Source organism: Pyrus communis, chromosome 15 (assembly GCF_041283825.1).
Source record: "Pyrus communis isolate YQ-2024b chromosome 15, ASM4128382v1, whole genome shotgun sequence".
NCBI lineage: Eukaryota > Viridiplantae > Streptophyta > Magnoliopsida > Rosales > Rosaceae > Pyrus > Pyrus communis.
Genome location: NC_142579.1, coordinates 3,360,809 through 3,372,964, shown reverse-complemented (window position 1 = coordinate 3,372,964; position 12,156 = coordinate 3,360,809). Strand labels below are relative to the sequence as shown.

Genomic DNA, 12,156 nt, shown 5'->3' with positions numbered 1-12,156 from the left:
TAGTACAACAAACGTACCCTAATTCTATGCCCAAGAAATGGAAACAGACTGGTAACAATACCACTTTGACCTCCCAAAAAAGGAGTTACGTTGCATTATTATACTTTATGATATTGAAAAAAACATAAGTTGGATTTGAGACCTCACGTACAAGGTGTGAATACAAAATCTAATTGAGCTACAATCTAAGAAAGGAAAAGAAGGTAAACCGCGATTTTTTATTTTTTGATACAAAAGATAAAAAGGAAACGAAAAACAAATTCAAAATCTCGTGTGCAGTGCGTGAATTCACCTAACTAATTGAATTTACAAATAATGAACAAATGACGGTTCACATACTTTGAATTCAACGATCCTCCATGGGAAAAAGGCAAGTCTCCTATGATGATTTCGAGCCCAATTAACACTTCATCAACATATTTTATTATGAATTTCTAAACCATGTTTTGGTGCTGCGAATTGAACGTAGATATTAGATCCAACAGCAACCCCAGAACAATGGAGCAATTTTCTATGCAACCGGTGACACTATGTGACAACTATTTAACGAACAAACGATGTACTATTTAAATTCATTACAATCACGGGCTAGAGTGGAGAAGCACATGTTTGGAACGATGTTTGACCGGAACATAGCTTCAAGATTGTTTCTCCATCTGCTGATTTCCTTCAACATCCAGCTCCCGAGTTCGGAGGATCAGTTGCTGGAAATCTCTTCAGCTTTTAAGGAAAAGGCAGAGCATAGATGTACTTGTTTGCACTGACTTCCATTTTATGTTGGTCGTATACGGTTTGATTACAATCATCTATGCATTTTATGTGTTAGTGTTGCATTTTCACGTATGTACACAAAAGGGGTAATTCAGCCGAAGACGTTTTACACTCATGGAATCTGTTCTTCCATGCTTACTATGATGACCCAAGGGAAAACAAAAATGAAATTTCAAAGAACTAGTCAAGAGAAACCAGCTTACCCGCTTGTTTATCGAGTTTGAACTCCGCCGGTTTTCGTAACAAAATCTTGTTCGAAATAATCAAGGAAGAAAAGCAAGTGCCAAAACTTGAATTTTTCTTCTGAGCTGAATCAAAACTTAAAAATTGAAAACAAAACGGCATCCCTCACCACCCTACAAGTAGGAGTTTCAAGAGAGCCATCCTTATATATAGGCCGTTCTTTGCTTGTCTGAAATAGGCAGCTCGTGTATCCCCATCAACATCCACGGTAATCTGCACGACATTCAGAGAAAATGGAAATTAAGAATACTGAAATTGATAAAAGGAGGTGTGCTAAAGGGTTTGAAACCATTTCATTATCACGTGAGTACCTCGTCAAGTCTAGGCAGAGGGTGCATGACCACAGCGTGCTTCTGCATCACCTCTAACACACGACTATCCACAATGTACTTGCCTCGAGCTTCTTCATAGAGGTCAATTCTCTCTCCAAATCGTTCACGCTGAATGCGAGTTTGATACACAACATCACACTTAGAAGCAACTTCCATTAAGTCCGCACTTTCTTCCCACTGAATGTTCCTTGATGTCAAATAATCTTTTATATCATTCTGGAACAGGAAATATAAAAAAGATGAGACTCCAATATCTTAGATTCCTCGTAGTCCCCACACTTCCTGAATTATTAAGGTTTATATAAATCAAAAAAAGGAAAATGCGCAAAATAATGCAAGTACGATTTTGGACTTTACCTTCATCTTTACCACATCAGGAGAGACAAAGTAGATCTTCACATCGTTATACCTGGCGAGCAAGTATGCAAGTGAAATCATTGTAGGGAAATGTGCGATTTTATCTGGGTTAATCGATCTCTATCTTCCCTAGTTCATGTCCTCTGTAATGATAGGCTTCCCTGCCCTCCTGAGTTTCTTATTTGGTAATGTAAGGGGTGACGTTTTAAGCATTAGATACGGCGTCGAGGAATCATGTACCCTCTTACACTACCTGATGTTTTATGCTTTAAATTGGTTGTTTACCGCCTTGTAGGCTTTCTCTGTATCTTTTTGGCATCTTTGCCCTGTTAATGAAGTATCCAGTTCACCAAAAAAAGAAAGACTCTTTTTTTATACAAATAATATCATGAGAAAGAACAAAACAAACTAACAGAGCTACAAATTTTTAGGTTTTTATTATAATTTTTTTAAAAAAACGAAAACATCACTTACAAGAATTGAACTCAAGATTTTTCATTTTCAACTGCAGAAAATTCCCACCAGACTATAATACTAAGAGAAATGATAAAGTAGACTCTTGCAAAGTGAGACTCTTATGGACTCTCTGACACATCATGTTTTTTGCACAACGTTATATAATGTTATTTCGAAAATTATGCCAAAAACATGATGTGACGAAGAGTCATAGAAAATCTCACTTTTAAAAATCTCCATATCATTTCCTATGATACTAAATGAAGAGTGAATATTTAAAGTCAATACACGAATGAAAAATAAGTAGTGAATGTTCTTAGGAAGGCTGCCATCAACACATTAAAAATTGCAGGGAAAAAAAAAAAAAACCACCTTAAAAATTGATTTCATGTAACTCCAACAAAGTACTAAAAGCAAACAACACTTATAGCTATAACTATAGGACGATGAAAACAGTCTGGTCAATCTTCTTAGCTTGTTTTGGACCGGCAAAGGTTTTTCCGTGGACAATCGCTCCCTTCGTTGCGTTTTATCTAAAAGACAGATGTTGGCCGTATCTAAAAGACAGATGTTGGCGGTGGACTCATGACATCATGGCTTAGGTAATATGCATTGACATCCCAAGGTATTTTCTAGTCTTCTGACGTGGCTTAATCTCTGCCTCTAAAACTCCATTGTTTGTTCGTGTTCCTGACGTGTGTTTCCCATCTTAAATCCCAACATGGGCTTTCATGTTCTCACCTTCATCAACCTCGTGTTTTTTTCTGTAGAAAAGGACTCCTATTTCTTCTATTTTTAAAAACCACATGTTGCACGTCATTTAATGTGTATTTTTTAAGTTTTAAATTTAGAAATTTATTACACAGGCGTAAGTGTGTTGAAAATATAAATTCACAATTATGAAAATAAGGATTTTAATGCTGGTCATATTATTAATTGTTTTATGTAGAAAAATTAATTTTTTTCGTGATATTAAAGTATGTTATCTCATGTATTTCTTGTTATTTTTGGTTGATTTATTTAGTTTTTATAAGTAAATGAAAAAAGAAAAAGAATTGACTAACTTTCCGTGCATAAAATCCTTGCCTTGTTTTAGTACCTTACCATCCATGCGGATTTGGATCCTCACTAATCCCCTGAGATTTTAGAGATCAACGAACACGGACCGTTGATCAAAAATCGTGCGGTCATAATTTTTTTTTATTTATATTTTTTACGCAAAACGATGGTTCTTGACTTTTAAAAATATAAAAAATATTTAATTGAGATCGCACGATTTTTTATCAACGGTCCAGATTCGTTAATCCCTAAAATCCCTAGGACGGGATCGGGCGAGAATCCAAATCCCGTCCATGCCGCTTGTACGTTATGTAATTGGATTTGGGTGGTGAAATCCCCTCTTGCTTTGACCTATGAAACTTTTGACCTTGGCCTTCCTCCCACTAGGGTCTACCCAATAAATTATTGCACCTCTGAGTCTGACCTTCCCACTTGTTCGACCTATTTAAACGCTTCTTCCTATTTGCCTTTTTCATTCACAGAATCTGAGTCGCAACGTTTCCCATTTCTTCCTTTACTAGCTAATTACTATTACATACATACATACATAAGTGTGTGTGTATATATCATCATCCTCATCATCATCATGAGTTACAGTTCGGAAGAAGGCGGGAGTCCATGCAGCACAGCAAACAGAAAACTCAAGGGGGTGCGCCAACAGAAATGGGGCAAGTGGGTGTCCGAAATCCGTGTTCCGAGGACCCAAGACCGGCTTTGGTTAGGCTCCTTCTCCACGGCAGAGGCGGCAGCGGTGGCTCGAGACGTTGCGTATTATTGCTTGCGTCGACCTTCCACGTTGGAAGGCCTTAACTTCCCGTTGGAGTTACCGTCTTGTGCGAGGGATGATATGTCGCCCAGGTCGGTGCAGAAGGCAGCCTCGGATGCTGGCATGGCAGTTGATGCTCAGCTGATTGCCAACAAGTCGCAGCCGCCGCAGCCAGCTGGAACGGGAAGCAATGAGGTTGAGACGACTGAGTTTTGGGAAGATGGTTATGTGGGAGAGAGTTCTACTTCTACTTCTACTTCTAGGGGCAGTTGGGGAGGAGGACATGGATTTGGCAACGGCGGTGATCATCAAGGGGGTTTGAGCATTTCCATTGACGATTATGATTTGAGCATTTCCATTGACGATTATGATCTCCAAATCTAATTAGTGTCAATCTCTGTCAAATTTATATGGTTTTTATCACAGCACTAATTTACATGAAGAAAATTAAGGGAGATAATTTGAATTTGAGACGCAATGCAATTGAGGAGGAAGGACCTCACTAGCAGGCCCATTTACCTTTTGTAGTCAACTTATATGGTTTTGGTCTAGGTATGTTTTAGCAATGTCAGCATATACTTGTAACTAAAATTATGCACGTGTCTGTATATAGGGGTAGATTTTGTTGAATATATATATGCAGCAGTCTATGACACTCATCTAAGAATCTTATTTGGAGTCAACCCAACAGGATCATCTGCGGATCCTTTTGGTGAGGATCCTACGGATCCGTAAATCGTGTCCATTTATCGGACATTTTTGTGAGATACTATTTATGTTTAATTTTAAACAAAAATATTTAAAATGATTTCTGACCACACGATGTACGATAAACGGACATAATTCACCAATCTCTGAGATCCTCACAAAGAGGATCCAGATTCGGAGTCAACTGGTTATGATAAGGGTGAACTAATGTGTTGTAAATACAATTCATTTGGAGTTTGCATAAGTGTAAAACCTACATCCTATAAATACTCAAAACTGCTCCAACATGATCAGGATTTGGTGCAACAGGTGAACAACCAACCCTTCAAGAAAGATGGAAGTTGGCTACTATTAGGGGTGGGCACAGCTCGGTTTTGAGTGAAACAGCAATCGAAACCAAAACTTTTTGCGGTTCGGTTTTGTGCGGTTTTGAAGCCAAAATCCAAATGAAACAAAATTATTTGGTTCGGTTCGGTGCAGTTTCAAACGTTTTTGGATTGATTTTTGAGAAAAAATATACAATTGAAAATTTACACATACGTACGCATAAGACGGTCTCATTTTTCACACAATACATTAATTAATAAACTTGTAGATTGTGTTCGAGCAATTGTCATTATCAAACAATTCCAAAAACAGCAAGGGTGAAGGATCTAATCTTACCGAAAACTAGGTGCTTATTTCATCCGAACACAATGTAATTTTCAATGTCTACATACTTTAATTCTTTAAATGTTTAGTATAACTTGCAAATATTTCTTGTTCCATGTCATATAAAAGGCTGAGTACATCTTTCATTTACATAGTATTTCTTTTTCCATCTTTCAAAATCTGGAGATCAAAATAATAGTGACTGTGACATGGATTTTTTATTTTTTTTAGCCTAGTGTTGAAGAATGACGGTTTATTCAAAACGAAAGAAGCACCAAAGGTAAAAAATTAGGAAACGGATGACATTCTAATGTGGTTGAGTCCATACTAAATGTATGGACTCTAACAAATAGCCAATTAAAAGATGACATCAAATTGAGGTGCGATTTCAGTTTTGGTACAGTTTTCAAAAGCTAAAACCGAAACCAAACCGCTTCCTAAATTGCAGTTCGGTTTTAAAACCGCAAAACCAAACCATTTGGTGCGGTCCAATTTGGTTTGTGTTTTGGTTTCAATTTTCGATTTCAAGTGCCCACCCCTAGCTACCATTGCATCCATATAAATGAATTTCCTGCTCACAAAGAAAGTGCTCTACATTCTGGGTCTATCACCATTAGAATATGAAGGTCTCTATATGAGTAGAAGAGTTCTTTTGACAACCACGATGGCTTCGAGAGGTAAGTCTATATCGCATTATGAATTTTTTTTTTTTTTTGGTCAAACGATAGATTTTGTAAGATTGGATGTTAGATTAGTCACTAGCGGGATTTGAACCCAAGCCGTCATGCAAGGGCTTAACACATTTCCACCATTGTGGTAAATGACCACTTGCATCACATTGTGATGTAGGGTAAAATGTTAATTCTTAGGTTAGTTCCAACAACTCGCTGTAAGACTCTAAGAATGCGTCTGTTGCACCGAACTATCTCGGATTAGATTAGTTTCAAGGATTAAGCTGAACTGGCTTAGATTGTACTAAGTTGGACTAACTTAGTGAAACGTTTGGTGCTGTGTCGGACTAAGAAACGCAATGATAACAAATTCTAATATTATATTATTTAATCTAATATATATTAATATTTTGTTATTTAGTCTCTTTTTTTTTTCCCCTTAAATTCTCTTCGTCTTTCCCAAAAATTCATTCTACACATGCAAGTCATTCAAACAATTGTAGAGCAAATCAAATGCCAATTCCAGGTCACATCAAACCCAATTCGAAATGAAAACACAATTTAAATCAAAACCAAATGAAAACAAGAATCCTAAGCCGCTGCCCTTTACGGAGAACATGCCCATGTTGCCCAATCCAGCCAATGTCTTCTTCGCCATCATAGGCTTCGGCATTCTTGGCCTCCTATATTCCTTTAAGCGCACTGGGTGGCTCACCCACCACTGGGTTCACAAGATCTCGTCAATCATGCGAAGCCGACAAGTCCGAGGTCGAGTTCGAAGAGCAATGAAGCAAACGACTAGAGCTGGACGGACGACGGTAAAAGTGGGATCTCCCTCAGTTCGAAATTCTAGATCGGGGTGAGGAGAGAAGGAGATAGTGGTGGTGGGCTGATGGTGTGATCCCCCTGGAGTTGGCAAGTTATGGTGTGATGGTGGTTGTTGGTGCTCAAGAGAACAAAGAGTGGAGAAAAGATGAGACGGAGCAGACGAGGTCTTGCCAATCCCATGGGTGTCTCGCTAAGAACTCCTAGCGAAGGAGTTTGTCCATGCGAGTCCCCTTTAGTCTCATTAACATAGTCCCACTACAGAACAAGCATGTCAGTGTAGTCTAGTGACACTTAGTGGGGGCAAACAATGCCCCCTAAGGGTGCGTTTGTTACGTGTCACTTCAGAAATCGTATCCCAACATATTTGAAGAGAAGTATTGAAGAGATTAGAGACAGTGGATATAAAGCATCTTGAAGACATTGGGGCGTTTACAATTGAATTGATCACTTCCGAAAGGTGTTTAGTTGTGGCTCTATCAACAACTTTTTCCAGCCTTCTCCATACCCTTATTTGAACCATGTCTCGACATTGACCGTAGCTATCTTGCACAACAGCTACAAACAAATTAATCACACATCTTGAAGAGATTGGAGTGTTTGCAATTGAATCGCGAAAGATGGTTGGATTCCATTCAAGAGATTGGAGCGGTGGTTGGTGTTTTTTTGAAGCATACAAAGTAAAAAAATTTCAAAATACAGACCAGAGAATAACTTTTGTGTTAATGGAATGAAATAAAATGATATATCAAAAGGAGTAATTCCATTAACACAAAAGCTATTCTCTATGCATTTTATGTCAACTATTTTTGTGTTAAGTCCTTGCACAACGACGTCAGTGGCTAGTTTAACAAAATCTATCGTTTGACAAAAAAAAAAAATTGTAAAAGTGAATAAAAAAATAGAAAAGTATTTTAATTTGCAGCTTTAATCAAGCATTGCACCAAACACTTTACTATTCTTATCATGCTTAGTCCAAGTCAAGCCAGTCCAGTGTCATCACTATAGTTAGTTCAGTTCGAAATAATCTAGTACAACAAACGTACACTAATTCTATGCCCAAGAAATGGAAATAGACTGGTAACAATACCACTTTGACCTCCCAAAAAAGGAGTCACGTTGCATTATTATACTTTATGATATTGAAAAAAACATAAATTGGATTTGAGACCTCACGTACAAGGTGTGAATACAAAATCTAATTGAGCTACAATCTAAGAAAGGAAAATATGGTAAACCGCGATTTTTTATTTTTTGATACAAAAGATAAAAAGGAAACGAAAAACAAATTCAAAATCTCGTGTGCAGTGCGTGAATTCACCTAACCAATTGAATTTACAAATAATGAACAAATGACGGTTCACATACTTTGAATTCAACGATCCTCCATGGGAAAAAGGCAAGTGTCCTATGATGATTTCGAGCCCAATTAACACTTCATAAACATATTTTATTATGAATTGCAAAACCACGTTTTGGTGCTGCAAATTGAACGTATATATTAGATCCAACAGCAAACCCAGAAAAATGGAGCAATTTTCTATGCAACCGGTGACACTATGTGACAACTATTTAACGGACGAACGATGTACTATTTAAATTCATTACAATCACGGGCTAGAGTGGAGAAGCACATGTTTGGAACGATGTTTGGCCGGAACATAGCTTCAAGATTGTTTCTCGATCTGCTGATTTCCTTCAACATCCAGCTCCCGAGTTCGGAGGATCAGTTGCTGGAAATCTCTTCAGCTTTTAAGGAAAAGGCAGAGCATAGATGTAATTGTTTGCACTGACTTCCGTTTTATGTTGATCGTATACGGTTTGATTACAATCATCTATGCATTTTATGTGTTAGTGTTGCATTTTCACGTATGTACACAAAAGGGGTAATTCAGCCGAAGACGTTTTACACTCATAGAATCTGTTCTTCCATGCTTACTATGATGACCCAAGGGAAAACAAAAATGAAATTTCAAAGAACTAGTCAAGAGAAACCAGCTTACCCGCTTGTTTATCGAGTTTGAACTCCGCCGGTTTTCGTAACAAAATCTTGTTCGAAATAATCAAGGAAGAAAAGCAAGTGCCAAAACTTGAATTTTTCTTCTGAGCTGAATCAAAACTTAAAAATTGAAAACAAAACGGCATCCCTCACCACCCTACAAGTAGGAGTTTCAAGAGAGCCATCCTTATATATAGGCCGTTCTTTGCTTGTCTGAAATAGGCAGCTCGTGTATCCCCATCAACATCCACGGTAATCTGCACGACATTCAGAGAAAATGGAAATTAAGAATACTGAAATTGATAAAAGGAGGTCTGCTAAAGGGTTTGAAACCATTTCATTATCACGTGAGTACCTCGTCAAGTCTAGGCAGAGGGTGCATGACCACAGCGTGCTTCTGCATCACCTCTAACACACGACTATCCACAATGTACTTGCCTCGAGCTTCTTCATAGAGGTCAATTCTCTCTCCAAATCGTTCACGCTGAATGCGAGTTTGATACACAACATCACACTTAGAAGCAACTTCCATTAAGTCCGCACTTTCTTCCCACTGAATGTTCCTTGATGTCAAATAATCTTTTATATCATTCTGGAACAGGAAATATAAAAAAGATGAGACTCCAATATCTTAGATTCCTCGTAGTCCCCACACTTCCTGAATTACTAAGGTTTATATAAATCAAAAAAAGGAAAATGCGCAAAATAATGCAAGTACGATTTTGGACTTTTACCTTCATCTTTACCACATCAGGAGAGACAAAGTAGATCTTCACATCGTTATACCTGGCGAGCAAGTATGCAAGTGAGCGCACTGTCCTTCCGTTAGCAAGATCTCCAACAAGTGCAACTTTAATACCATCCAGTTTTCCTATCTCTCTTTCAATAGTATAGACATCTAAAAGAGCCTGTGGAAGAAAAAACAGAACTTTTAACACAACAGATTGTAGAGCTTCTAGCAGCCAAACATAAATCGGAAAATAATAAGACCAATGCAAGCGCCATAAACATGAGATATGATCATTATGCTACCAGCCACATCTGTAATTGACATTACAAAACCTCAGCATTTACGTTATAAAACCGTAGTTCTGTACTTTTATTTTTTAAATTCACAGTTTTCAATTGGGAAGACTAAAACAACGGCACAAAGTTCTCTAGTACGGGATAATGTACAAATGGAACAGACATCTGAGCAAGTCAATTATAAACGAATATCCCTCCTGAGGCTGGCCCACAAGAATCCATCTGAGGATTAGAACTTTGGTGTTTTAAGTTTTAACAATCCCTTATCTATCTTTTCGATGGTACAATTCCCTCTTCTGTATTAAAAACTTGTGCGATACCTGAGTTGGGTGTTGTCCAGGACCATCTCCTGCATTGATGACAGGAATGCCAGCAGTTGCAGCAGCTCTTTTGGCTGCACCGCTCTCGAAGTGCCGCATCACAATTATATCCGAGTAACCCTCAACAGTTCTTATAGTATCTGTAAGTCAATCAATCAATCAATCCCCCATTAGATCACGATTCACGACCAAATTGTAGCAAGTAAAAACCATCTCCAGTACGTGAATGGAAATGGAAGGAGATATGCAAACCTTCGAGGGTTTCTCCTTTAGCTGCCGAAGAGAACTCTCTTGCATTTTCAGTTGTCAAGACCTCGCCCCCTAACCGCCTCATTGCAGACTCAAAGGAAAGCCTAGTCCTCGTGGACGGCTCGTAGAAGAGAGTAGCCATAAGATAACCTTTCAGAATTTGACTTCCTGGTGACTTCTTCTCAATCTTCTCCATCTCTCGTGCAACATCAAATATCGCTCCGAGAAGATCTCTGTCGAATTGCTGAGCCTCAATCACATCAGTAACTTGAAATTCCTTCCCCACCGAATAGGAGGAAGATGATTTGTCAAATTCCAATGCCCGGCAGGAAACCGTCCCGTTATTTTGTGACGATCTCTTCAGGTGCATTGGTTGTCTGTAGACAAAGTTTGAAGAACTAGCGCATAACTTTGTGCTCTGAAACGACGTGACCCCTTGGAACGAAGACGATGAAAATAGCGACGATGAAGCAGCCATCTCAATATCTACAAAATTTCAAGCCTCTGTACAAATATATAAACAAGAAGAAACTGGAAAATTAACTTCCAATCATAAAGTACTCAATTTTTTCAGTGTTACGTAGTACTCAATGTTACGAAAAATAAATATAATTTTGAAGATCAAATCTAACCCCTAACTCTGAATGCTGCGTACCATTAAAGCCGGACCCTAAATTAATAGAATAAACAAAAACCCAAGAAGCCCAAAATTTAATGCGCGAAGAAATTTAAATAGGAAAAAGCACAATCTAAATACTCAAGAAAATGTTCATCATATGGTTATTACAATGAACAACGGATGAGAGTTTGGTACCTTATCCGAGGAGGCCGGTTAAACGGAAGATGAAATGAGAGGGGACAGTGGGTGGATTCTGGGGAGGAGGTTGGTGGAGCTGGCGTCGACCTCTGGTCTGAGCTGGTGGTGGCGGCGGCGCTGCTGCAGAGGCTAAATAAGGAGAGAGGGGGAGAGGGAGTTGGAGGAAGAGTGGTGCGTTTTGGGCTTTCTTACTTTAATTGAATCGCTGGGCTTCGATTTCGGTCTCCTCGTCTTGCGCTTGTGGTATGTTTTTGTGCGCCCTTTTCTTGTGAAGAAATAAAAAACTACTAAAATAAAGACGCAAAATCTTGTCATCTATGAAACCACACCTCCAATTTATCATCTTTTCACAAAATTCTCTGATATTTTAAAATTTTGGTTAACATTTCTCATGTTTTACTTGCATGACTTATAAGTAAGATAGTTTACTTATTATATTATTAATTAGTTTTATAGTAGAACATCAATTTATCCTAAAAATTCGCTCCCGTCTTATTTTTTCTTGCATCTTCCTAATGTTCTCCGTAGTCAACAGAACATAATATCAATTTTAATGTAGATTCCTATCACATATGAATTTTCTCAAACCCTCTATATTGTAAACATTATACACGAGTAATTCAAATAATTATATTTTTATATGATATCAGAGTAGGTTGTTCCTATATGAAGCCCAATAACCATACGTGATTTAAACTGTTTATGCATGTTGCAAATTGTACCATCGAATTGGATTCCAACCTCCTCATTAATTGTCTTACTTCATGTAATCCTTCTTGAAGAATTCAAATAAATGAAAGTCGCTAAGAGAGAATTTTTTAGTGTGTCGGCACACTGTCTGCCATACCAAGTACAATAATATATTAGTTAAAAACCTTTTTAATGGTAGCCCTAGGGCAGTCTATT

At 38.0% G+C, this 12,156-nt stretch overlaps 2 protein-coding genes and 1 pseudogene across 3 annotated transcripts; 1 reads left to right on the top strand and 2 right to left on the bottom strand.

Moving 5' to 3' along the window:
* Positions 1–915: 915 nt before the first annotated feature.
* On the bottom strand, positions 916–1,781 carry LOC137727667 (aspartate carbamoyltransferase, chloroplastic). Its single transcript, XM_088686857.1, has 3 exons — positions 1,704–1,781; positions 1,326–1,562; positions 916–1,227 (listed from the first exon to the last, which is right to left on the bottom strand). Exons 1-3 carry the CDS (start codon positions 1,707–1,709, stop codon positions 1,120–1,122), a joined length of 351 nt encoding a protein of 116 aa, XP_088542983.1. The 5' UTR covers positions 1,710–1,781; the 3' UTR covers positions 916–1,119.
* A 1,906-nt stretch (positions 1,782–3,687) lies between these two features.
* Positions 3,688–4,643, top strand: LOC137714654 (ethylene-responsive transcription factor ERF019 pseudogene; annotated as a pseudogene). The gene has a single exon (XR_015957091.1). The product of XR_015957091.1 is annotated as an ethylene-responsive transcription factor ERF019 pseudogene (transcript).
* A 4,140-nt stretch (positions 4,644–8,783) lies between these two features.
* PYRB (PYRIMIDINE B) lies at positions 8,784–11,560 on the bottom strand. The gene is made up of 6 exons (XM_088686856.1): positions 11,248–11,560; positions 10,437–10,937; positions 10,185–10,324; positions 9,573–9,746; positions 9,194–9,430; positions 8,784–9,095 (listed from the first exon to the last, which is right to left on the bottom strand). The coding sequence occupies exons 2-6, from the start codon at positions 10,909–10,911 to the stop codon at positions 8,988–8,990; spliced, it is 1,134 nt and encodes a 377-aa protein (XP_088542982.1). The 5' UTR covers positions 10,912–10,937; positions 11,248–11,560; the 3' UTR covers positions 8,784–8,987.
* Between the last annotated feature and the right edge of the window lie 596 nt (positions 11,561–12,156).